Genomic DNA, 26,474 nt, shown 5'->3' on the forward strand with positions numbered 1-26,474 from the left:
TTCTCCGCCATCTCGTTCAAATGTGCCAGATGTAGGGGGCGGGTATTTATACGTCAGGGCCTCAAGCTGAAAAAGACTTCCTGTTAGGAACCTCTCGACCATCCTAGCTCGTAGCTGCTTAAAGCTTGCTGCTAGCTCCTAGCGCTAGCTCCTCGCTGCACAAATAAGAAACTTGGGACGGCCTAGAAGATGGCGGACCTCGAACGACTTCCAGTTCAAGCGAGGAGCTAGCAGTAGCACTATAAAATAAGAGACTTGGGACGCACCCTTTGTTGGCTATGGATGTGGTTAAGTTTTGGCTAGTTGTGCTATAAATTGATTCAATTTCAATTGAATTCAATTTTATTTATATAGCTGAAAATCACAATTCACGATTTGCCTCAGAGGGCTTTACAGCATATGACATGAAGCTCAGCGTAAATTCAATCAGGAGGACCTCTCTGTGCTCATTCATTCACAATTCCTTCTCTCTCACTCTCACTGCTTCCTCCAATCAGCTGCCTCCGGGCGTGCACTCTTCTAGCTGTCCTATCGTAATTAGCCACGACCTCCAGCAGCCAATCAGGTATCACTACGAGATTTTAAATCTGTTCTCTCCTCTGCCGCTTTCAGCTGTCATTCTAGGCAGAATCGCCGCAGACAATTGCTCACCTTACCTTTTTCCTGCAGTCTATTGCTGATTGTACAGCCTTGTGCGTTTCCTCAGCAGCAGCGGAATCATCTCTCATTCATCAAGTCCTCCAGTTCAGGCTATTTCACCTGTCTATAAGTCATATTGTCAACGCGCTCTTCTGCCTCCGTTTCCTTCTTCAGTCTTGAGCTCAGTGTCGCGTACGGATTCAAGATGTGGGCCCAAACTACACGCACATTATTTGTTTCTCCGGGACACGTTACGTACGCCCGGATCGCCACACGCCGTCCCCCGTTACTCCGGCCAAGCTTCCACGCGCACCTTGCTTCTTCAAAGTGAGCATATTAAGCAGGCACACTATGCCCTCCGTTCTCAATGGTATTCGCTTTAAGCTAAGCGATTTTTCCTCTTCGTCTTCATTCTTAAAATAAATAAACTCACGTGCGCATCATGCCGTTATCTTACCACACTTCCTGTATCATTTTAATCATAAGCCCTTCAGTGATCCTCCAGTGGGGTTGTGTGGGTTTTTCAGGTGACCGAGAATATACTTCTAGCACAATCAATTAAATATGCCTCATTGCAGCATTCATATTTATTTGCATTCCCTTTCTTTCAGGAAACACAGCGTAGCTCGCATGCTTGTCATCAGCAAGCACGTGCTCTCACAACAGCTGCTTCATCAGGTGGCATTATTAAAAAAATAAATAAATAAATACTCAAAGGATAAGTATGGCGGCTTCTATTGCAGTACCATTCCTCCATCTGCCTGATTCTTGTCATTTATCTTATTTAGAACTCGGCCGCCTGGATCATCACCTGTATCTAATTATCTAAAAATTGGCATATTCACTCTATCTGGACACTGTGCTCTAGCCTATATTTGTTCCTATGTTGATGTTTCGTTTTAATGATGCCTGACTGATCTTTTCTCCCATGCTCTGCAGGTGACCTTGGGTGTCTTGAAGATGCCTCCAAATACAATGTATTATCATTATTATTATGATTATTATGATTATTATTATTAGCATTATTATTATCATCATTATATGGACAGTAACACAGAAGCAGCCATTGGCACGTCTCGGGCTCCCTCCACCATTATCATGCACATTAAAAAAGGGTCAGTAAGTCTGCTCCTGCAGGGCTTTTATTTAGTAAGATTTATTTCACCTAGTAGTGACAATGTTTTGAACCACCATTCTGACACACACTGTGGTCATGACGGCTGGGGCTCAATCATCTGGTTCGCTCTATTCTACTCTATTAAGAGGTCCTCGCAAGCAGCCCCTTCCTGGCGGCGCTCCAAGCGTTCTCTCCTTGCGCTATTTTAATTGTCACGTTTCCAGTCTGTCTGCAGTTCAATGGCATGCACACTGATCAGTTCTGGTAATCACAGTTCCCAGTTGTAAATGGTCTAACTTAATTCGAGCTGTCCTTCATAATTATATCCATCACAGATTCACCATTCACGATGTCATCCATGAATCGGCCCGGAACATGCCTCAATCCTGTCATGCAGAGCAGTATGCAGGACAGCCTCTAATCAGCCCAATCTTTTCCTGTTTTCACGCACTTTAAGGTCATGTATAGTAGTTGTCAACTCATTTGAGCTCAGCAAGTAGCTGCGTGATCGCCCTCTCATGCTTGGCATCATTGCACCATGACGCTCCGTTGTTTTAGCAGTGATCCAGAGCATCATTCGTCGATTGCCTGCAGGGGAAATGTAGCCGGTCAGCATACACGCGAAGATGCCCATGCAATCTCTAATCCTTTTAGTGACACTTGTCCAGTTCAGTGGCAGGGCTTTTATTATAGGACCATTACATCTAATTGGGCAATAATCTCGATCCACTTATTGTTGAGATAGATGCATCTAGCTTTGCATTTCCCAATCAGTTTGGAAATATCATTAAGGCCGAGCAATATAGGGAGGAAGAAAATAAATAAATTAATTAATCTCTTAAAAAATAAATAAATAAATAAATAAATAAATAAATAAAGTGATCTAATAATATACACAGACAAGGATCTTATCTTCTTTTGAAAACTTGCAGCAATCCTCAAACACACTGTCAGCAGCGGGGCCCTTGGAGGCTGCTAAGCATGATTGGTTCAAGACACACCTGAAACACGCATTGGTTATGGCTAAGTGGCTAAGTTTCTATTGCAAGTACTCAATCAGCTTCACTATCACTTGCAGCATTGTCAGACATAGCCGGTCTTTTCTGGACACATTTTCCCTACAAATGCATCATCCTAATGTTTTAGCCAAGCTATGGCATTTTAAATTGCATAAAGTAGCCTTGCGGCTAACAGACTCTCCCCTACTCACGCTAAACCAGGTAATCAGAAACACCTAACTATGTCAGTTTTACCAAATAAAACCAGTAGCATGGCCACCTGACCTTTTTCAAGCTTTTCTGGCCATTGGTGACCCTATGTCAATCATCATAATTCCAACTGCCACGATAATTGACACGGCAGAATTTTGAGCGGGTAGCAAGCACCCACTGGTTTTTGGGGGGAGCTAGGTATGGCTCCATTTTAGCTCCGATTCATAAATCAAATTTCTGCTCTCCAAATTCTCACTAAGTCATTCAAATAGCTGGTGGTGGTCTTCCGTAGTTTTCTCATCTGCTACCTTCAATCAAATCTCAGTTACCCACCTTCATATTAGATGGAGTCACAGTCATGCATCAGCCATTCGCCATTTCTGTTTGGTTTTCATATTGCTATCGCATCATTGCTGGCCTGAAATTTGCTTGTTGTTCAGTCCTATTTTCCTTGCACTCGTTTATATGTTTCCAATTCCGTCTGCCGCAGTTCGGTTAGGATGGCTGTCATTATCACACGTTCCCTCAATACCCATGCTCTACGCGTGTCATGCCGTTGCTCAGTCATCCATGGCCCTCTAACTACATGCTGCATGCACGAACACCCGCTAATCCGCTAACTGCTCACCTATCGTTTTATAATCCTCAATCATACATCACCCATGAATATTCCATTTTGGTTATATGATCACAATTTCTATCTGCTGTTTCTCTATCTGCTGGTCCTGGGACATATTCTGCGTATTCATTTTTCAAGATGGCCATGAATTAATGCAATTTTAGTGGTTCCTTTCCTTTATCCTTGTTTGCCTTATCATGCTGCGGACTCATTTACATGGTCTTCGGGACCTCACGCAATGCACAATCAAGGTTGTGGGACCTCATGCTGTATGCACTAACAACTTCGGTCTTCGGACCTCATGTATTTGCTTTATCATGTTCTGCGGGACCTCATCCTGTATGCACTATCAACTTCGGTCTTCTGACCTCATGCAAATGCTCTTTCATGTTCTGTGGGACCTTATGCTGCATGCTCTAACACCCCTGGTCTTTGGGACCTCATGCAAATGCTCCATCATGGTCTGTGGGACCTCATGCCATGCACCCACACCAAGGTCATTGGACCGCCTCAGAAGCCGGAGTGCCCATGCAACACTTAATTTTCTTTGGTCAGAGGGACCCACTTAATTTCTGTTTTGTCATATCGGACGTAATTTATGTTTGGTCACCGGAACTTATTTTAATTTCATTCATTAATTTATTCATTCTCTAACCGCTTCATCCTCTTGAGGGTCGCGGGGGGGCTGGAGCCTATCCCAGCTGACATCGGGCCAGAGGCAGGGTACACCCTGGACAGGTCGCCAAACTATCGCAGGGCTGACACATAGAAACAAACAACCATTCACACTCACCTTCACACCTATGGTCAATTTAGAGTTATCAATTAACCTAATCCCCAATCTGCATGTTTTTGGACTGTGGGAGGAAGCCGGAGTGCCCGGAGAGAACCCACGCTGACACGGGGAGAACATGCAAACTCCGCACAGAAGGGCTCCCACACCCGGGATCGAACCGGTAACCCTCTTGCTGTGAGGCGACAGTGCTAACCACCACACCACCGTGCCGCCCTTTATTTTAATTTATCCATTTTATTTAAGTTGGTCTTCCGACCTTAATTTCTGTTTGGTCAAGAGACCTTTTATTTTGTTTCGGCCTGCCGACCTTTTATTTGTTTCTACTGATGGTCCTTAGGACTCCAGCTATGCACCCAGGTCTACGGGACCTCACACTCGTACACAGTAATTTCTTTTCGGCCGTCGGGCCATAATTTCTGTTTGTCAAGATGACTTAATTTCTTTTTGGTCGCCGGACCTTATTTTACTTTCACCATTTTATTTGAGTTGGTCTTATGATCTTAATTTTTGTTCGGTCTAATGACCTTTATTGATGTTTGGTCTTTTTGATCTTTTATTATTTTCCGCACTTATAGGCCCAGGTCATTAGGACTTCGCACCAGTCACATTAATCTCAGTTTGGTCTTCAGACCCTTAATTTCTGTTGCTGTCATGCTAAATCTGCTGACTTTAATTTATTTTTGGTCGCTGGACCTTTGCCTTCTGTTTGCATTACATTAAGTTGGTCTCCTGACCTTAATTTCTGTTTGGTCTTACGATCTTTCATTTCTGTTGGTCGTTATTGACCTTTTATTTTGTTCAACCTATAGACACCACGGCCTCCAGATTTATGCCCATCCCTAGCCTCCCCCCTCCATATGACCTCTTCACCTGCCACTGCATTTCACCCCTGGCTCCTTTTCGGTGGTTAGACCTCTCCAAGCCTCCCTCTGCCACTTTCCTTTTCCATACTTATCTCACATCCTGTGCTTTCTAGACAGCAGTCCCTAACTGTTGTCCCAGTCTCATCCCTACCATATGTTCTCATTAAGATTAAACTTCCCCATTCAAGAATCATGCAGGCCATCTAATCTGTTCATTCACATTTCACTGCCTCCTCGTTTCAGTTTGTTTCATGTTTACTTCACAATGCATTCCCTCCTAATCTTTATTTGCTTGTTTCGTTAGTAGCCTGTTACCTTCTGGTAAGGTAAGGATTGCCTCTCGTCAAACGGTTTGTCGTCCTTCTCTCTCTTTACACTGTTTTGGGGGGGTTCTAGTGTTGCACGATATACCGGTACTAAAATAGTACCGCGGTACTAGAGTATTCCAAACGGTACGGTAATAACAAGAAGCATCACCAACACGTAATGAATATGTAAACAATAAAATAAAAACCTCTGCTGCCTCTCTCTCTTTCTCTCTCCTCATCCACTCTTCATGCATACACACCTTCACAAATAAATACAGTGGCAATAGAATTCAAAGTCCATTCCAGATCTACCAATAAATTTGTATTTATACTCTGATATTAATACACAAAAAAGTGTAATCACAATCATTTTCTTAAAAATACAATTTCAGTTTGGCTGAACACAAACCAACAGTAGGTGTAATGCCAGTATTGTCCATATTTACCCCTATTTGGGGTAATGAACAGTTTGCACCTGGTAAAAAGGATGGAGAATTTAGATCATGGTGTGTAAAAGGTATTCAGAAAATGATGGACCTTTATGTAGATGGAGTTTTGCTCTTTTTTTTGATCAGTTATGTCAGAACTATCAAATCCCTAAAAAACATTTCCTTAAAAACCTACAGTTAAAAAGCTACATGTCATCAAAATTTAAAAGAATAATGAGTATACAGCCTTTATCAAAACTGGAGAAGATAACGCTTGCATATTAGGAAAGGGAAGGACCCTGTATCTAAATACTACAGCTCATTAGTGGCAGTTGATGTAAAAGAAGATATTGATGTGACAGATTGGAATGTGGCTCTTAAACAACAACAGTGTATGTAAAAAAAACAGACAAAAATTCAAGGTTTAAATGACATCAATATAAATGCTTAATGCAAATCTTCATCACTCCTGTCAGACTTCATCATATGTTTGCTAATATTCCTGTTGATTGTACCAAGTGCTCGAATGAGAAAGGCACTCAATGTCTAAAGGAATGTCCAAAAATTCTAAACTCTAGGCAGATATTATAAAATGTTTGTCAGAGGTGTTTAACACCAATGCCAAACTGTGTGTGCTTGGAATATATCCAGAGGTCTTAATTTAAACACAGAAACAGACTGAACTTCTGGAATTTGGACTTCTCCAAGCCAGGAGAGCTATTGCATTATGTTGGAAGAGTATGGATGGCCCATTATTGAGAATGAGGATAAAGGAACTATTGGAGTGCATAGGTCTAGCCTGGAAATCCAGACCCAAATCTAGAAAGATTTAGGGTCTGGCTATGAGTAATGCAAATGGCCCAACTCGAGGGACGGCACCAAGCATGCATTTGTAAATATCACTGCACCCAATTGGATAACACTACGACCAATCAGAACAATACACGGGGTGACATATCCAGAGCGCTACCAGCGAAGCTAACTGGTAGATTAGACTCTTGCCGTTTCCGGTCAGCAAAACAGCAAAAACGTCCTTCTTGCAAAGGAAAGACTCGAGCGCCATCTTCTGTTCCTCTTTTAGAGAAAAAGCCAAGTCTAACTCGTTCATTGTAGCGGCCAAAGCCGTTTCAAACAACTGGTGTTCATCCGTAGCCATCTTGCAATGTTTACTGACTGATTGCGGACTTCGGCGTCGCAGCGCTGTCGTCATCTGTTTAGCTCGCCTCTGGCCCGCCTATATCAGATACACCGATGTGATTGGTGCAGCTCAGTTTCATGGGCATAGGTAATGAGCATCATTACTGATTGCCAGAGTGACTCGCTGAGCAAATTCAAACTGTGCTCTCGCGAGAACTCTGGATTTCCGGGGTAGCATAGGTCTGGAAAGACTAACTTATATTTCTAAGGGCACCCGGAAAGACTTTTTTTCAGCTCTGGAAACCATTTATGAACATTATGAAAGGAGAAAATGTAGGCATTACCTGATCAGAATTTTTTTTTTTAAATATAGGGAAATATTTTGCTATTGTACCTGATACTGGTGCAAGAAGAGTATGTGATTGTATGTAAATGGTAAATGGACTGCACTTGTATATAGACTGTCTAGTCCTCCAACCACTCAAAGTGCTTTTACACTATGTCACATTCACCCACTCACACACTGGTGGCCGAGGCTACCATATAAGCAGTACTCGAGTTGAGGGGGGGTGAGGGGGGATGGCATCCCCCTTGAAATAAAAACGGTCAAAATCATTTCAATGAATGGGGTATTGCTGCTATTTCAAAATTTAGTTTTACCTTTGGTTTTACGCATATCGAGTAAAATACTGTGGGTGAGGCGAGGGCACGCATGCAAAGATATTTTTATATCGTATCTCAGCGAGCTGCGCCATGGATGTTATGCCTGTGCCCTATAGAGGGCACTCAAACGACGCATAGTGCATTCAAATTCACACCTGTTCTTCTCTATGGATTTTCACCACAACCGTGCGTCATAGCAAGAAGCCACCCATATCACATGAAACAGCGGAACCTTTTTGAAAAGTACCCCAAAAAGGCCTAGGGCCCATAGGGTTAAACAGTGATATCAAGGTGAGAAATTATTTTCAGCCCCCAAACTATTTTATCTTCAGTGGGGTTTTTTTTAAATCCACATTTGAATGTTTGGCATTTTCAAGAAAATATGTAGTTTTCTTAAAAATCAACTGGAAGAGTAATGTCATGTGCTTGCACATGATTTCTGCTCAGTCATTCTAACAAAACCATAATGAGCTTGTTTTCTTCACATAGAGGATAACTATGGCCAACAAGCAAGGGCAAGAAATATTGAGAACAAAAAGCATGACTATGATAAAATAGGGGAGAGTGGGGTAGGCAGCCATAGAATTGGTCCTATGTATTTGGTATTATTTGCATTTTTAATTTATTTTTATATTTTAAGTTTCAATTTGCACTCCATGCCCTGAAGTTGGGATTTTTAACCTACAATATTTGTATTGTATTAATAAAGATCAACATTTTTCCCAATTTCTTTTTCATTTTTTTCATGAAGGGGTTCTTGTTTAATTTATATGATTTAATTAATCACAATTAAAAATTAACCCTTAGATACCAGTTTTGATCACATACCACTAACTGCTTTTTTGAAAAATACACTATAATTCAATATTCTAAAAGCAAAATTGACTTTGTGACTTTGATTATTATTAGTATCATCGGTTGACCCAAGTAGAAGAAGAAGAAATGATTTTGCACTTTTGCACACTCCTGTGCATTTGACCCTAACTATGTAAGAGCAGTGGTGCTATGGCAGACCCTCTGCGCTGTCATCAGCACAAATTATGTCCCCATGTGATAAAATCCACCAGCCCCCCTGATTTTTTTTTTTTACAACTTGAGTACTGCATATAAGGTACCACCTGCTACTCAGCAACCATTCACTCACACTCAAACGCCGATGGAACAGCCATCAGGAGCAATGTGGGGTTCAGTATTTTGCACAAGGATACTTGGACATGTGGGCTGGATGAGCCAGGGATTGAATCGGTGGATGACCCGCTCCATCTCTGAGCCACAGCCGCCCCAATGTAGATGTGTATGTCTGTGTGATGTATGTTATTTTAGTTTCAAACTGTATTTTTGTGTTTCTTTGATGTGTTGTAAATATGAGAAAATGACAATAAACATTTTAGGGAAAGAAAAAGACTGCATTATGTGGGATAAATCGACTGAATCTCATCAGAATTAATGCTAATGTAACAGTTTGTGTTAGGATCCAATTGCAGCACACAGGAGACCAGAAAAAGTTGGTAAGGACTTCTAATGTCACAACTCAGCAGATATTCAGTAGGGCAGGTTAACAGCACAAAGCACAGTTTAACACTCTGGCAAAGCCTCTTCACAAAGTCTCTGGCAGCCAGGCTGGTCTGGAAGGCAGAACTGGGCCGAGAAGCAGTTGAGTAGGTGGTGATGCTAGCCAGAACACACACACACGCACACACACACACACACACACACACACACACACACACACACACACACACACACACTCTCTCTAAATCGCGGTCAAAGTCAATGTCTCTGAGTGTCACAGTTACACACTAAGGTTCTGCTAAAACATGCCACTGTTATCTGGCTGTTCATTATACTCAGCTTACCTGTAGGAGATTTAGAAACATGACTGGCTGCTAGTTCAAGCATGACCTTGAATGAACTGAGTACACCTCTTCTGATGAAGTGTAACCTTACTTCATTATCATAAACATCAAACTTTAGAACACAGTCACATTTTATAACTTTGTAAGGCCATCATGTACATGATTCGCTGAGTTGCTAGTGTTAGCTATCGCAAAGAACTAACGTTAGAACTAGCTAAAAATCAACAAGCTAACGTTAGCCTATAGCCTACTTTAACAAACTAACAGGGGCAGAAACAGATGAAACATCGTCTTCAGAGTCCTGAAGCCAAGTGTCGCATCCTACTCCAACTGGGGAGGCACTGGGGGGGGGGGCTTGCATCAGTTGTTTCAACCATCTTAGCATTGCTAGGTTCTGTGCTCTGATTTGGAGTGGCGAGCATGGCTGGCGAGTGGCACCCAGCGTGACCGTCATGCAGTGAGTTGAGCTCCGTGTGTGTGCATGCGCGCGCGTGTGGAGCCAGATGATCAGGTGCAGCAAACGCCACTGTATTTTTGCTGTTCATAAGTTTTTATTGAAATTATTCAAGCGACAAAAGCGACGTTCAGATACCCATACGTAATGACGTTGTAAATAACACCCATTTCGATATTGCTTTGACTTTTTTTTTTTTTTGCTGTCCCTTTTTTTTTTTTATCATCTTTGTGTCCCAGTAGCAATTTTTATAGTCCCCGGGACTTCGGGACACCATTAGTTTCGAGCCCTGAGAGTTAATAGTTAATTAATAGTTAATAATGATCCGGTAGCTGCAAAGGATCATTATTAACTATTAATAACACCTTATTAATTTAATCTAATAGGGTCTTATAAACCAATAATAAATGTCGTTATTGTTCTATGATTAACCAATTAAATCATAATTAATGTAAATAGACATCTTATTAATTAATATTTAGGATAGCTTTATAAACTGTTATCAAGTTTCTATGAAGTGCTTATAATGCTCCTATATGCAATAATAACTGTTAATTATGCTATAATTTTGAAATGTTAATTAATTAATGTTAATTATGCTATAATTAACATTTATATAGTCTTATTAATGGTAATAGACATCTTATTTTGTCTAATAAGTGCTCATTAGCTGTGAATTGGTGCTTATTAAGCATTAATTAACGCTTATTACAGTACCTTAATATAAAGTGTTACTTTTAAGAAGTGAAGATGATAGGGTTCTAACACGCTGTGACGGCCTCCTGCCTCTAGGGCCTGCTGTTGTGTTTTGTGTTCCCTCTTTTGTGTTGTCTTCTTTCCTTGCAGGTCGTAGGTGGGGCTTGCCACACCTGGGTGGACCTGGCCAGTCCACAGGTGTATAAGAGCTGGCACTGCTCCTCACATTCTTCTCTGCTCTGCTCTGCTCCGCTCCATGANTGCAGGTCGTAGGTGGGGCTTGCCACACCTGGGTGGACCTGGCCAGTCCACAGGTGTATAAGAGCTGGCACTGCTCCTCACATTCTTCTCTGCTCTGCTCTGCTCCGCTCCATGACCTACCTGGTGCGGCTGCATCACTGCGCCCGCGATTACTCGGCGCATTATGTTGTGGTTTAGTTAGTTCTGTTAGTATTTGATTATGTTGCCAATTACCTAAGTTAATATTGTTTGTAATAAAATCATTTCGTTTTACTTTCACAACCGTACGTCTCCTCGTCTTTGTCATGGCTTTGAGCCAGGTCATGACAAAATGGGGGCTCGTCCACTTGTTTTGCCTGTGGTAAGTCATCCATTCAGTCGGTTTGTGTATTAGCTCGGAAAGTTGTGAATGAAATGACGTTACCGTGCTTACTATGGAGAGGCTTGGGAATCCGGAAACTGCGAGAGCTTTGTTTGAAATGTTTGGCACGTTGCGCGGAGAGGTATGGTTGTTAAAAATAATCCGTTTGGTAAGTAATATTTGCCGTGGCTGCTTTGTATTTAAATAAAGTTCATTGTTTTGTTTTGTTTTGTTTTGTTTTTGAGCACCCCGATAAGCTTAGCCGGCGGGCAAGCAGGACTTGTCACTTTGTTATTTTTTCTTTTTTATTTTTGTTGGCAAATCCTGAGGAGGGAGCGCTCCGGGCTCGGGGTATTACGATCGGCTGTGTCCATGGTCGAGAGTGGTATGTCGGGTCTGGTGACGTTTCGAGCTCGGCAAGCCATCGAAGACGGCTATTTGAGGCTCAAGTTAGATCTGTGGGTAGGCAGTCAGGGTTTGGGGTGTCTCAAACTTTTCCCATTTGTTAAAGTTTGGGGGGAATTAAAGCAGCTTGATGAGTATTTGGTGTTTGATGCCACTTTGTGCGCGAGGTGTTTGGTAGGTAAATTTGTTAATCTTTGATTTGTAACCGCTGTAATAACAAATGGCTGATATTTCTGACTTCGTTAAAGCTCCCTCTGAGGACTTTTTGAATAAATGCACTAAGGACCAGTTGTTAAAAATTGCAGATCATTTTGAAATTGATATTTCGGACAGGCGGTTAAAGGACACTGTAAAGAGTATTTTGACAGCTAATTTAACTGAGATGGGTGTGTTGGCCGTAGAGCCTGTGTGTCCTCCTGATGCTGGTTTTTCCCCGCCGTTCATTGCAACATCTAATTTCACTTTCGAGCAGCAAAAAGAAGTGTTGAAGTTGCAATTAGAACATGATAAAATGAGACAAGTGGAAATAGAAAAGCAATTAGCTATTGAAAAGTTGCGCTTTCAGACTGAACAGGTAAAGCTCCAGCTTCAGCAGTATAAGCTGGATTTAATGAAAAGCGGTAAGTTAATTGGAGATGGCTCTTTTGAGGTGGATGCGTCTTCGTGTTTTCCGGGGTCTCCTGACTGTTTTGATGTTTTAGGTAATCTTAGGTTGTTACCTAAATTTAGTGAAAAAGACCCGGAGACTTTTTTCTCGTTATTTGAGCGTGTTGCGGAGACGAGAAAGTGGCCTGAGTCCGCTCTTCCTTTAATGTTGCAGTGCGCGCTGACCGGTAGAGCGCAGGAAGCTTATTCAGCTCTGTCCGTGTCAGACAGCCAGAATTACGGCCTTGTGAAATCTGCTGTGTTAAAAGCTTACGAGCTCGTACCCGAAGCTTATCGCCAACGTTTTCGTACGTGGAAAAAGACTGATAACCAAACACATCTCGAGTTCGCTCGGGACTTAACTGGACATTTTACGCGTTGGTATTCCGCATTGGAGGTCAAGACTTTTAATGAGCTGTGTGATCTGATACTGCTGGAGCAGTTTAAAAACTCTGTTCCCGTGAACATTGCGCAGCTTATTAATGATCACAAGGTTAAAACAGTGAGCGAAGCCGCTGCCCTGGCTGATGACTATGTGCTGACGCACAGACGGTCTTTTGGAGAGTTGCGCACTCAAGGTGCCAGTTTTGGTGAGTGTGCAGGTGCCGTGAGTTATGTTCCTTTGGGTAAGTCTGACTTTAGAGAGCACAACACGAGAAAGTCTGATAAAATCTGTAACTACTGTCACAAGAAAGGGCATTTTAAAGCGGACTGTTTTGCACTCAAAGCTAAGACTAAGCAGAGTGGACCTGCGGGGCAGCCGAAAGGTGCCTGTCTCGCTGTGTCCGTGCCAAAAACACTCTCAATACAGGTAGAAAGTGTGAATGAGCATGTTAAAGATGTACCTGCTGAACTTGAATCCTTCTTGCCTTTCGTTTCTGATGGTCACGTTTCTTTGGTGGGGAGTGATTGTAAAGTGCCTGTTAAAATACTGCGGGACACTGCTGCCTTTGACTCATTCATTCAGGCTTCGGTGTTGCCGTTCTCTGAAGAGAGTCACACAGGGTGTTTTGTGCCGGTTTTGGGAATGGGGATGAAGGTTTTGCAAGTTCCTTTGCACAAGATGATGTTGTATTCTGATCTTTTTCAGGGGGAGATAACAGTTGGGGTGCGTCCTGCGTTGCCAATTGCGGGCATCACTCTGATTTTGGGTAATGGTGTGGCAGGTGGACGTGTCTGGGCTGACGCTCCACCTCCGCCGTCCCCTGTAGTCTCTTCTGTTCCGCTGGTGAGAAAACAGCCCGATGAGTATCAGGCCAGCTTTCCTGAAGTTTTCACTGCGTGTGCGGTGACGCGTTCAATGACACGTGACACTCCTGATTCAGTCTCTGAACCTGTAAAAAGTAAAGGTGAGGTGTCAGATTCGTTGTATTTTTATCTGTCTGACGTCCCTCTCTCAGCTTCGCAGGAAGAGCTGAAATTGGAGCAGCGGGCGGATCCTTCTCTGGAGGGTTTGTTTGACATGGTATTACCTGAAGATGAGGTAAAAAATAATTCTCATGGTTATTTTTTGCTGAATGAGCTTCTGGTGAGAAAGTGGGTGCCTCACGGAGATGACTTCGTTGGAGACCCCATTATCCAAATTGTTGTGCCTGTTAAATTCCGTGAGTCTGTGTTGAAACTTGCTCATGATGAATCTGGACACTGGGGGGTGAAAAAGACTTATAACCGGGTCCTCAGGCACTTCTTTTGGCCTCGATTAAAGAGGGATGTAGCATCTCATCTTAAAACGTGTCACACCTGTCAGCTTATAGGTAAACCGAACCAGAGCGTTAAGCCCGCTCCTTTGCTCCCGATTCCTGCCGTAAATCAGCCGTTTGAGCACCTTATTATTGATTGTGTCGGACCGCTTCCTCGCTCTCGTTCAGGTGCTGTGTATTTGTTAACGGTTATGTGTCAAAGCACTCGTTTTCCTGCGGCGTATCCATTACGCACGATTACTGCGCGCTCTGTTGTGCGCGCACTGTCTCAGTTTATTTCTATTTTCGGTATTCCAAAGGTAATCCAGTCTGACCAAGGCTCAAATTTTACCTCCAAACTCTTCTCTCAAGTGCTGAAACAGCTTCACATTAAGCATAACAAAGCATCTGCGTACCATGCCCAAAGTCAGGGAGCTTTGGAACGTTTCCACCAGTCCTTAAAATCATTGTTGCGTTCCTATTGTGTGCAGATGGACAGAGATTGGGAGGAGGGGTTACCCTGGTTAATGCTGGCAGCTCGAGATGTGACACAGGAGAGCACTGGTTTCAGCCCAAATGATTTGGTGTTCGGCCACACTGTGCGCGGTCCTCTAAATGTTCTGAGTGATCAGTGGAAGGATGCCGAGCCACCTAAAAATCTTATTGATTATGTGAATGGTTTCCGCCATAGACTGTTTACTGCCGGAGAATTGGCAAAGAAAAACTTGACACTTGCTCAGACTAAGATGAAAAAACTGTATGACCGGCGTGCTGAACGCCGTGTGTTTAGTGTGGGGGACCAAGTCTTAGCGTTGTTACCTATTGTGACTTCTCCTTTTCAGGCTAAGTATTCTGGTCCATATGAAGTGACAAAAGTAATCTCTGAACACAACTACATGATTTCTACTCCAGAGCGCAGAAAGAAAATGCAGCTGTGTCATGTCAACTTGTTAAAACCTTATTATGGTCGTGTTTCAGATGACGCCGACAGTGAGAGTGCCTCAGGACTTTCGCACTCTGCTTGTTCGGTGGGGAGAGTTTCCACAGTTTATTCTCCACAGTCAGTGTCCACTGAGGTAGAGGATAGTTTACCTTGTGTTGATCCCGCCGTTCTTCAAGGTCGCCTTAAAAACTCGGAGTGCCTGAGTAACCTGCAGGCCCTCTTAGGTCACTTAACCGAGTCCAAACAGGCAGATTTATGTAATGTCATTAAATCTTTTCCTTGTTTGTTCGGCGACACTCCCACGCAGACAAACTTAATAGAGCATGATATTGATGTTGGAGATGCCCAGCCAATCAGGCAGAGATTTTACCGGGTGAACCCTGGAAAACGTAAATATCTGGATGCTGAAATAAAATACATGCTTGATAATGGCATTGCTGAACCTTCTTCTTCCAGTTGGGCTTCCCCTTGTCTTTTAGTGCCTAAGTCTGATAACACTCCCAGATTTTGTACCGACTTTCGTAAGCTAAATGCTGTAACGAAACCTGACTCTTTTCCGCTTCCTCGCATGGAGGATTGTGTCGACCAAGTGGGCCACGCCAAATATGTCAGCAAGTTTGACCTCCTAAAAGGTTATTGGCAGGTCCCTTTGTCTGAGCGTGCGCGTGAGTTATCCGCGTTTATTACGCCGACTGGTTTGTATTCTTACAATGTCATGCCTTTCGGGTTGCGTAATGCCCCTGCCACATTTCAGAGGCTCATGACAAAAGTTCTGGGGGACTTGGAGGGGTGTACCGTCTATTTAGACGATGTGGTTGTCTTTTCTGACACCTGGGTTTCTCATGTTGAGCACATGCGTGCGTTGTTCGCCCGTCTGGCTGAGGCGCGTCTGACCGTTAACCTCGCAAAGTGTGAGTTCGCCAAAGCAACGGTGACGTACCTCGGTCGGGTGGTGGGGCAGGGTATTGTCCGTCCCGTTGACGAGAAAGTTAAAGCAGTTGCGTGTTTTCCTGTTCCTACAACCAAAAAAGAGCTCATGCGTTTCTTAGGTCTTGTTGGTTATTACAGGAGCTTTTGCAGAAATTTCTCTGATGTAGTCGCGCCATTAACGGATTTGCTTAAGGCAAGCGCGACTTTTGTATGGTCTCCTGTTTGCCAGCAGGCATTTGGAAAAGTTAAATCCTTGTTGTGTAATGCACCTGTTCTCTCTGCTCCCAGGTTCGATCGTCCCTTTGCGCTCCAAGTTGATGCCAGTCACGTGGGGGTGGGGGCGGTACTGTCGCAGAGTGATGAGTTTGGTATCGAAAAACCAGTGAGCTTCTTTTCTAAAAAGTTTAACTCATACCAACTCAACTATTCTACCATTGAGAAAGAAGCATTGGCATTAGTGTGGGCACTTAAGCATTTTGATGTGTATCTTGGATCTGGTGTCGTACCTGTAGTGGTCTTCACTGATCATAACCCTCTTGTTTTTTTGAACTCGTTACAGTGTCCCAATCAAAGATTAGTGAGATGGTCACTATTTCTTCAGTCTCACTGGCTTGATATTCGACACATAAAAGGGTCTGACAATGTGGTGGCAGACGCATTGTCCAGAGCGCCTGTAGAGTAAATATAGCCAAGTGTTTTTCCTATGTTGTTGTTGTTTCCTTGTCCCACTTGTTTTTCTCCCCTTACCCCTCTTAAATTGCTCCCAGGTACCAGGTTGCTGAGGTGGGCGGGGGGGTGATGCAGGTGAAGGAAGGAGTCTTAATAATAAGCATAGGTAGGTTTTTGTACATATTGGGAAAAGTGACTTGTTGGGTAAGTTTGTAATAGTTTAGTGTAATGATAAAGATGAAGTAAAAGAAAAATAGATGCATTTGTTTTGGTTAAATTGAAAAATTTATATTTTTAATTTCAGTTAGCGCTGAGTTGTCTGAGGTTCCGGGATAGGAACCCGGTTTTTAGGGAGGGGGGTGTGACGGCCTCCTGCCTCTAGGGCCTGCTGTTGTGTTTTGTGTTCCCTCTTTTGTGTTGTCTTCTTTCCTTGCAGGTCGTAGGTGGGGCTTGCCACACCTGGGTGGACCTGGCCAGTCCACAGGTGTATAAGAGCTGGCGCTGCTCCTCACATTGCTCTCTGCTCTTCTCTGCTCTGCTCTGCTCCGCTCCATGACCTACCTGGTGCGGCTGCATCACTGCGCCCGCGATTACTCGGCGCATTATGTTGTGGTTTAGTTAGTTCTGTTAGTATTTGATTATGTTGCCAATTACCTAAGTTAATATTGTTTGTAATAAAATCATTTCGTTTTACTTTCACAACCGTACGTCTCCTCGTCTTTGTCATGGCTTTGAGCCAGGTCATGACACACGCTTTGTTAAGAAAAATGATTGAATAATTACAAAGGAATCCTCTCAGTGTGTTTATTAATATTAGAGTAATTCAGAACTGAACAATCTAATGAATGAGGTGCAGGAGTGGCCTTAACATTGCAAAAAAGAAGGAAAAGAAATACATTGTGTAGAATAAATCGATTGAATGGCCAAACAGAGTGAATGCTAATATTAAATTAATTGAGGCCTGTGTAAACAGTGACTACGTTTACATGCACACTAGTGTCCCACTAATATTCTAAATTTGATGCAGATAATGTAAAGTATATTCCATTGGAATATGCTGGCCCTTTTCCGAATTTGCATTTTCTGAATAAAACATGTGGGATATGCCAGTATTATTTGGGTTTTAATAGCCTTCTCTGGATATGTATACAGTGCATTCAGAATATGTGTCATAATTGGGGGTTTTACTGCAGTTTGTGACACAGAGTCCCCTAACCTGTTTACAGTCAGCTCCGTACTGTACGTTGTCATGGACGCACTGTACACAAATCAACTCGCCAACAGTTTGCAAGGCTTGGGTGGAGATCCATGTCCAAAAGAAAAAAATATTCTGGTCTTTTAATGTTATTAAAAGACTCGGATATTAACAGGTTTTTGGATATGCGCAAATATCACAACACTGACCTTTTCAAGAAGGTGGTTGAATGAAAAATGAGGCTGTGCTCGCATGGTCATGCAAGTCCTATTTTGAATTATAGTGCGCATGGCTGCATGTAAACAGGAGTATTAGTGGAATATTCATTATAATTATTCATGTAAACAGCTTAATAGGAATATTATCTTTTTCAGAATAAGGAGAAAAAGCTGGATATTTGCATGTAAATGTGGTCAATGTAAGATACTAATGAGGTCCCGGGTACTTGTGTGTCTATCTCGGGCTGCAATAATTAGTTGCAGCCCTAGAAAGACACAGGCACACATTAAAAAAAAAAAAAAAGAAAGAACATTAAGTTTTTTTGTTTGTTTTTTTAGTGTTTCAAAGATTTTTTTTATTCCGTCAATTCTGGGCCTGTTAAAAAAAGATCTATCAGCATTCACAAAATGAGAAGTCACAAAGAACATCATAAAGAAAAATATACTGCATGGTTTTAAAAATATTGCTTGATAAATTATCATTTAATTTGTTTACACTACTTTTTCAGTTTAACAATCATCCAGAGAATCTAATAACCTATCTTGAAAATAAAACCATTTCTGATAAATAGAATTTCAGCACAACTTTGTAATGCTATGACACCAGCCACAATTATAAAAATATACAACCCCAATTTCAAAAAAGTTAGAACGCTGTAATTTAAAAAAAAAAAAAAAAAAAAAGAGCAGCAGCTACAGCTACCAAATTTTTTTTATTATCAGTTTGAGCATTAAATATCTTGTCTCTGGACTTAAGTCAATTGAATATAGCTCAAAAAAGATTTGCAAATCATTGCATTCAGTTTTTTTTTGTTTGTTTTTTTACACAGCGTCCCAACTTTCTTGGGATTGGGCTTGTATATACACTATTGCTAAACAAAGATTCATAAGCATTCAAATCTAAAGGTTCTCATCTTTGATCATAATTTATTTGTGACATGTTTCCCAGACAGAAGAATTTGTAATAACATGTCATTTAGTTGTTGTACAATTTTCCTCCTACAGTTATTACAGAATGAACCGGTAACAGATCTGTTATGGAAGCTACAGAGTGAAGAAAACATAAAACCCATATGATGGTACTTCTGTTGAGTCCAATGTCTATAAGTGGATCAGTGGTATTTCATTAGGAGGCACCAGTGGCTCTGCTTTGTAGTTTGGAGTAGTTGCTTTGGTTGATGGTGTTTTTGGCTGCCAGCCTGATGATGTAGGTGGTCCATGGCTTGAGGTTAGTCTTTTTGTGAAAATTACCATCAGTGGTTCTCACTCTAAAGTCCCTATTCATCTGATCTCTTTCTTCTTCCTCCTCAATCCAGACTGTGTGCTCTGCTGCATCCTTCACTAGCAACCAATTCACATACAATGAAACTCCTTTTACTGTGACAGTCACCTCTGGGATTTTTCGGATCTGAGAGAGAGAAATTAGTTAGAAATTATAACTTGCTTCAGAGTTAAGGCCTATGACCAATGATGATTTCAGATTCATTAGTAGGTATCACATTATCTCTAGATAATGTATCTGTATTTACCTGTGTGTTTGAAGGGGCTTAGATTTCACTGGACCACAAATCTCTTCTTCTGCGCGCTCCTGGACCTGAGGAAGATGAGAAATACTTGTTAGAAATGTCAGAATTTGGACATTAAAATGGCAACAAAGAGAAAACAAGTGATTAAATGAAACAGAACAGTAATTGGCAGGAGTGAGAGATTTGTAGCTGTTAAGAAGTAAACACACAGCATTGTTTTCTGTGAAGACCTGTTTCCAGTTCCTGAACTAGCTGTTAAAAATTTAGTCTGGATCAGAATGATCCAGATTTGAAATCCCATGTTTTGCTATCTAGGATCTGCTAAACTGTCTTACTTCTGTGCTGGTTTTTCAAAGGAAACATTATTTATTTTTCAGATACAAACTTTTCAAGATCTGGATAATCAGTGCTCTAAATGGAACTACATGTTACACTGTAAGTTGCTGTCATATAGAGAATAACAGGTAGAACAGCCAGCGTAGGGTCACTTGTTTTTATTTAACGAAACAAAAGGCAGCATGGGGACGCAGTTGTTAGAAACTACTTTTGACTGCGTGATTGTAATGCATATAAAGTGATAACTGTAAATTCAAATATAGTAATTATCTCAACATTTTATTTTAAGAAATTTCTGTTAAGTCACTATCACCGAATGAGGTAACACAATGGTGGCCCACTGATGACAGATATTGCAGTATTACTAGCTGTGTGTACTAGTGTGTGTGGCGACATTCACACTCACCAAAATACAGTTACATTCTGTGGTAACCCTTTCATCTCACCAGCTGACATTAATAAATTCACCAGCCTGGATCCAAGCCTTACTCAAACACACTGAGATTATTGCTTATTGACAGGTTCTGACAAAGAGAACAGAGATCCTTAAAATTTTAACTTTAAATATTATTTGTTAGCTATTGACAGCTGTTTTATTGTACTGAAAGGCTTAATAGATAGCCTAATATCTACTTTCTATCTATTTTATCGCTGTAACAGTTTAACAAATCAAGTGCAACGTGTAAATAAATGTATATATATTTGACCAGTTTAAAAGTTTTATTACATTTTGCTCCTGAAATGCACCCTGAATCCAACCCTCTGCCGGTGTCAGGATAATCCTGATTTTGGATCAAAGGTAACCCTATCCTACTAAAAAGTTTTGAACAACAAACTGAAGGTTTGATTAAGCTTAAAACCAAGACTGGATTGTGTGATCTAATCTAAATTCAGAATCCTTTTTTTCTCTTTCCTTTTAAACTGACCATCCTCAAGGTTTGATCCAATCTGATAGCCGAAAACCAATCAGATTACTTCTGAACAAGGAGTGCCTGGCGACTGACTGCAATTTATGCAGGACTGTACTGAACTTTGTGTGTTTATATCCTCTAGTGTCACAAAGAGGCAATTTTGTTCTGCAAAAATACAAGGGCAATGTGTGGTTGCAACATTTCCTCAGCAAAAAGTGATCGACATTGTTTATTGAGTCCTGTAAAATGCTGCAGGTGTATTCTGACCTGTAATATCTCCGTTAGCGATGCTCTCTCCTTCTGCATTGCTGGCTGTCACTTCAGTGGTGCTGGGATCGAAGTTGGTCAGTTCGCAGAAGAGCTCGGTGGTGCTGCAGAGCTCAACGCGGCCTGCACCCGACACATTGTAAACGGTGTACCCTGTGGCCAACACTGACTCATCCCAGGAAAGCACAGCAGACTGTGTGTCACCACTATATTGCACATTCTGTGGAGCACAGGGGACTGGGGAAGAGACAGTGACAATGTTGTTAACAGAAACACTGGGGGATGTCGTATGCATTGTTAGTGAACAAGTTGTTGATGAACAAGCATTCTGAGCACTTTAATAAAGGGTTTAATTAACACACTATAATGTAGTCAATGTAGTGCAACCAACTAAATACCCCTACTGCTACCCCTCCCTTTCCAAGCATGTATGAGAACCTATGGTGGCCTTAACGTCAAAATGCTGTCTGTTCTGTGCTACTAAAGAAACATGGCAGTGCAACATGGAAGAGGAACTGCTCCCTAGGTAGATATGAAGGGCTCATTCTACGCCAGCGAAAACACAGTTCATAGTTTCAGCGTCTTATACACTAATGAAAACATAGTTATGAATTTTATATTCCATTACTCACACACGTAAATCCTCAAGTACATGATTGTGTGTTTTAAATCATTCATTAATTATATACTGCTTATAAATTATATAGAGGGACTTAGAGTGTTACAAGTTTTCCACATAAACCTAAACCCAAACAGAGAAAGGAAGGAACAGCATTTGGAAAGTCAGGGATGAGTGCAATGTTAAGTTACCCGTGACTCCAGTGAAGGCAGCAGATGGCTCGCTGACCCCGGCTGAGTTTCTGGAGCGTACGGTGAGGTTATAAGCTGTGTTGCATGGCATTGGGAACTCAAAGTATGTCATGGGCCGCCAGTAGGAGGAGACCTCCATCTGGGCACGTGGGTCGTTTTGGATTCGACCGGTTATCTCCGCAAGGTACTCAACATCAGAACAATTAACGCTGTCCCATGATGTCATGGCCCAGTGAGACTGGTCTATCTTCTGCATTCGGACATTCAGATCAGTCGGAGCACATGGAGCTAAGGAGGAACGAGATTAGAGATTGAGTATTTTACCAGTGGAAGTAGCCCAGTGAAATGTTTTTAGCTCTTGTTGTTCAGGTGTAGTTTATCAGTATATCACTTGGTAAGAAGTATTGTCATTATGTATCACTGTGGCCTGTAGCCCTAAAAATGTGTTTTTCTGTAAAATAAATATAATTCTTGCAAATATGTGGGACTAGAAAAGACACAATGACAAATCAACATATATATTTTTTTTTAGAAAAAATGAATTTGATGATTAAAGACTTGGAGAATTGGTAACATGGTGGGACTTTACCTGCTCCTTCCTGCAGAGGTGCACTAAACGAGCTGTTGCAGACGCCGTTAGAGGCTTCAACAGAGAAGTTGTAAATGTCACCACATTCCAGGCCCTCGATGGTGCAGTAGGGGCCGGTACTGTCGCAGTAGAGTGCATCTCCATACATAGGTTGGGCACAGCCGAAATACTCGACGGCGCCCTCACTGGCCTCCCAAGACAGCATGGCAGTGTTGGTCTCGCAATCAATATCCACTGCAAGACCAGAGGGCTCACAGGGCACTGCAACAACAGAGGGAAAGAACTTCTATTAGAGATGCAAGCAGGAAGCTGACCTGCAGTTTCTACATTTAAGTGTCAACTCATTCTTGTTGGTTACAGGAGTCAAAACAAGGAAAGAGGCTCCGTGCAATAATGAAATTTAATCAAGAGAGGTGACTAGTGCTAGATCCAGTATGCACTACTAGAACTTCAATGTATCAGTCTAACTTGGTGGTACTGTGGAAACCAAACTAGACAGTGGCAGATAAATGTAGATTATGATTCATATTGATTAATACAGTAGCAGAACAACAAGAACAACAGGAGAAGTTAACACTATGGATTGAGTATTCACTCTAGCATGATAGAAAAACATTGCAGTATCATAGTACAACATGTCTTTGCCATTGGATTTCCCTGGTGGCTCTCTGCTCCAATTGGCTAGCTTCCTCTTCCGTTCTGGAAATATGACTTTTCTTTAAGGTACAAGTAACTACCTTAATTTGTCAAGTAATTGATTATCGTTTATTGTCTATTTTGTCTTTACCAATTAAAGTTATTCAGACAAAGACAAGTAGAAATATGAGAAGGCTAAGACAAGCAATTTTTTGGGGGGCATTTTTCCTTGAAAAAAGTCCCAAAAGAGATTAATCAATCATCAAAATCATTGCCAATAAATGTTCCATGCAACAACAAAGCAATTAATCAACAATTTAGGCTATAGATTTGATTGTCCATGTCATCCACACACAGACCAACATATACACTTATCAAAATATGTTGCTTTAGTTAAATTAATAATAAATGTCACTGAGTTGTAGTTTCTTCAAACCACTTTAAATTCTGCTCAATTAAAGACAAAAAGACTGTACCGATTAATGTTTTAATTCTTATTGTAAATCTTATTGTTCACAATATACTGTATGTACTCATGAGAACCAGTGTAAATACGTCGGGGGTTATCATGGTGAAATCAATCAATCAATCAATTTATTGAAATTGAAATAAACTAATCTAAAATGTCTCTACCTGTGCGGAAGGATGAAATGCTGGGCTGGCTCGTGCAGTTGTCTCCACTGGCAGTGATGCTAACGTTGTACGGCTGTCCACAATGCAGATCAGCCAGCGTGCAGTTGTTCACTTTGGTGTTGCAGCTCACAACATGTCCATCCCTCCCTGTGGCTGTCAGTAGGTAGGATGTAGCCACAGAGGAGTGTCCCCACATCACTGTGGCTCCGTTCTCTTCACATGACGGCACCACTGTCACATTGTCCGGGACGCAGGGTGCTAAAGAGGACAGAATAACCTTCAATATTTCTGTTTTTTTGTGTGTATATTTAGATCCCCATTATCTGCAATTCTTCCTGGGTTTCCTTAAAAACTTCTTTCACCATGACAATACCAATCTCACAGTTACATAAAAACCATTATAATACCACATGCAACCGGAAAACAGATTACTGCATAATTTTACATAAAATACACTCAGTTAGAATTACAGTCTTATGGTTGTCAAGTTCCAGATACAGTTTACATCCATGTCTGTGAAAACATGGATGCTTCACACCCATCCTCCATCGGGCAGCACAGAAGATCTATACAATCAGCACAGTTTCAAGGTGGACACTCAAAATTAGTAAGGCTGTAATTATTCACAGAAAATCTTGGTCTACTGGGATTCCTCCTCAACCAATCAACTGTTCGATAGGGGAAAGAGAACCTTACATTATCTCTAGATTAACTAAATCAGCCACAGTGCACTGCCTGCACTTTACCTGGTATTGTTGTATGTCCACCAAAGCATTTTTTCTTGTACCAGGGCTCAACATTAACATTATCGTGATTATTTATCCATTTTTCCAATTCAAAATTAGAGATATATTAGAGTTGAATTACAGTTAGATGTTTAATTTTGGGTAAAACGCTGCACTGGTCACTGTCACCAGCCGTCATATCACAGTGGAGAAAGGGCGGGACAAATACCACAAAGACCAACAGTCATAGAGGACATACACAAGTCCTGAACAACAACAACTGCCGTTTTCAGCTGGGAAAACATTGACTCATGGCCAGAAAAGTGTTATGATGAACATTATGATGTCACATTGAAGTTGACGTTTGACCTTTTGGATATAAAATGTCATCACTTTTTTATCCTATTAGACATTTGTTAGAAAATACTGTCATAGTATTGAGTCTTGACTTATGGCCAAAAAAATGTTTTGTGAGGTGACAGTGACCTTGACCTTTGATCTTTGACCAATAAATTCTTATCAGTTCATTCTTGAGTCCAAGTGGACATTTGTGCCATATTTGATGAAATTCCCTCATGGTGTTCTTGAGATATCATGTTCACGAGAATGAGATGAACACAAGATTGCAGAAACCTTGACCTTTGACCATCAAAATCATCAGGTCATCCTTGAGTCCAAGTGAATGTTTGTGCCAAATTTGAAAAAAAAAAAAAGTCCCTTAAAGTGTTCTTAAGATATCGCGTTCACAAGAATGAGACGGACGATGTCACAGTGACATTGACCTTTGACCTATGACCACCAAAATCTACATAAATCATCTTTGAGTCTTTGTGGATGTTTGTGCCAAATTTGAGGAAATTCCCTCAAGGCATTCTTGAGATATTCTGTTTACAAGAACCTGAAAACATAATGCCTCCGACCATGGCTATTGCCAGCGCGGAGGCACAAAACTAAAACAAAGATACTAAGAATAAAAGTAATTTGCTTCAGTAAGTGATAAAGTGAGTCAGACTAAACTGGTTTGCTGATAAATACCTGTTTTGATCTTCTTTGGTGGACTTCTGAGGCTGCTGCACTTATCAGAAGAAGCTGACACTATGATGCTATAATGCATGCCACATTGGATACCCTGGAGTTCACATGATATGGACGAGCTGTTACAGGAAATAAGGGTTTGGTCGTGGCCCTCGGCAGTCACCAGGTAGAGTGGCATGTCCTCCGTCATCTCCCATTCAACCAGTATCGTGTCGCTGTCACATTGTGTCACTGCACTAATGGATGTTAGAGCACAAGGACCTACAAGACAGGAATAAAAAAGAGTGTGAGGTAGTGTGATCAGTGTCAAGTATCTTCAAGAAAAAACTTACGGACTGTATATTTGTCATGTCTTGTCCTCCTTAACCTTTCAGAGAAGCTGCTTTGTGAAGAGGCTTCATAAGTGCCTTAAAGCATTAGTCTGTCTTTATAAACTTTTGAAAGCTTTTAAATCAGATCAGATAATACTACATTCTTTCGAATCCACATGATACTCCTTTCCTTTTTGTGTCTTTCAGTCAGCAGATGGAAGCACACATGTAAGTTCATCCTCTTGAGACCCTGTGTCCTCATATGAGGATATCACATTTTGGGTGTACTTGACCTTATACTTAACTTAGATCAGTTGTCCTCATTCAAAGACACTTTTTTGTTCCATCAAGTGGTAGTAAGAGCACAAGACACTAATCACTGTAAAAAGAAGATGGCAGCTACCTCTGCCAAGTCAGTCTGCAGCCGATCCTGACACAAAAGTGGACGAGGTCCAAAACCTGATTACATTTTATGGTTGAAATTTGTTTATTTATGATTGATAATGTTTGTATTTTGATATGGCAACAAATTAAATCAATTTTAGCAACAGTGTGAGTTAAGACACTTTTAATTAGGAAGTAGTCGTTTGAAGACATTGGGACTTTATTATTGTCTCGTTTGA

General features: G+C 41.4%; 1 protein-coding gene across 1 annotated transcript in view; it reads right to left on the bottom strand.

The window, feature by feature from the left end:
- Positions 1-17,451: 17,451 nt before the first annotated feature.
- The window catches only part of LOC126397210 (uncharacterized), a 45,858-nt gene continuing 36,835 nt past the window's right edge, over positions 17,452-26,474 (bottom strand). The window contains exons 53-59 of the mRNA XM_050055809.1: positions 25,541-25,801; positions 23,781-24,038; positions 22,512-22,772; positions 21,923-22,210; positions 21,113-21,349; positions 19,602-19,666; positions 17,452-19,480 (exon numbers count right to left, since the gene is read on the bottom strand). Coding sequence (XP_049911766.1) covers positions 19,620-19,666; positions 21,113-21,349; positions 21,923-22,210; positions 22,512-22,772; positions 23,781-24,038; positions 25,541-25,801 — 1,352 coding nt within the window. The 3' untranslated portion in view covers positions 17,452-19,480; positions 19,602-19,619. The remainder of the gene's footprint in view (positions 19,481-19,601; positions 19,667-21,112; positions 21,350-21,922; positions 22,211-22,511; positions 22,773-23,780; positions 24,039-25,540; positions 25,802-26,474) is intronic.

Source organism: Epinephelus moara, chromosome 10 (genome assembly GCF_006386435.1).
Source record: "Epinephelus moara isolate mb chromosome 10, YSFRI_EMoa_1.0, whole genome shotgun sequence".
NCBI lineage: Eukaryota > Metazoa > Chordata > Actinopteri > Perciformes > Serranidae > Epinephelus > Epinephelus moara.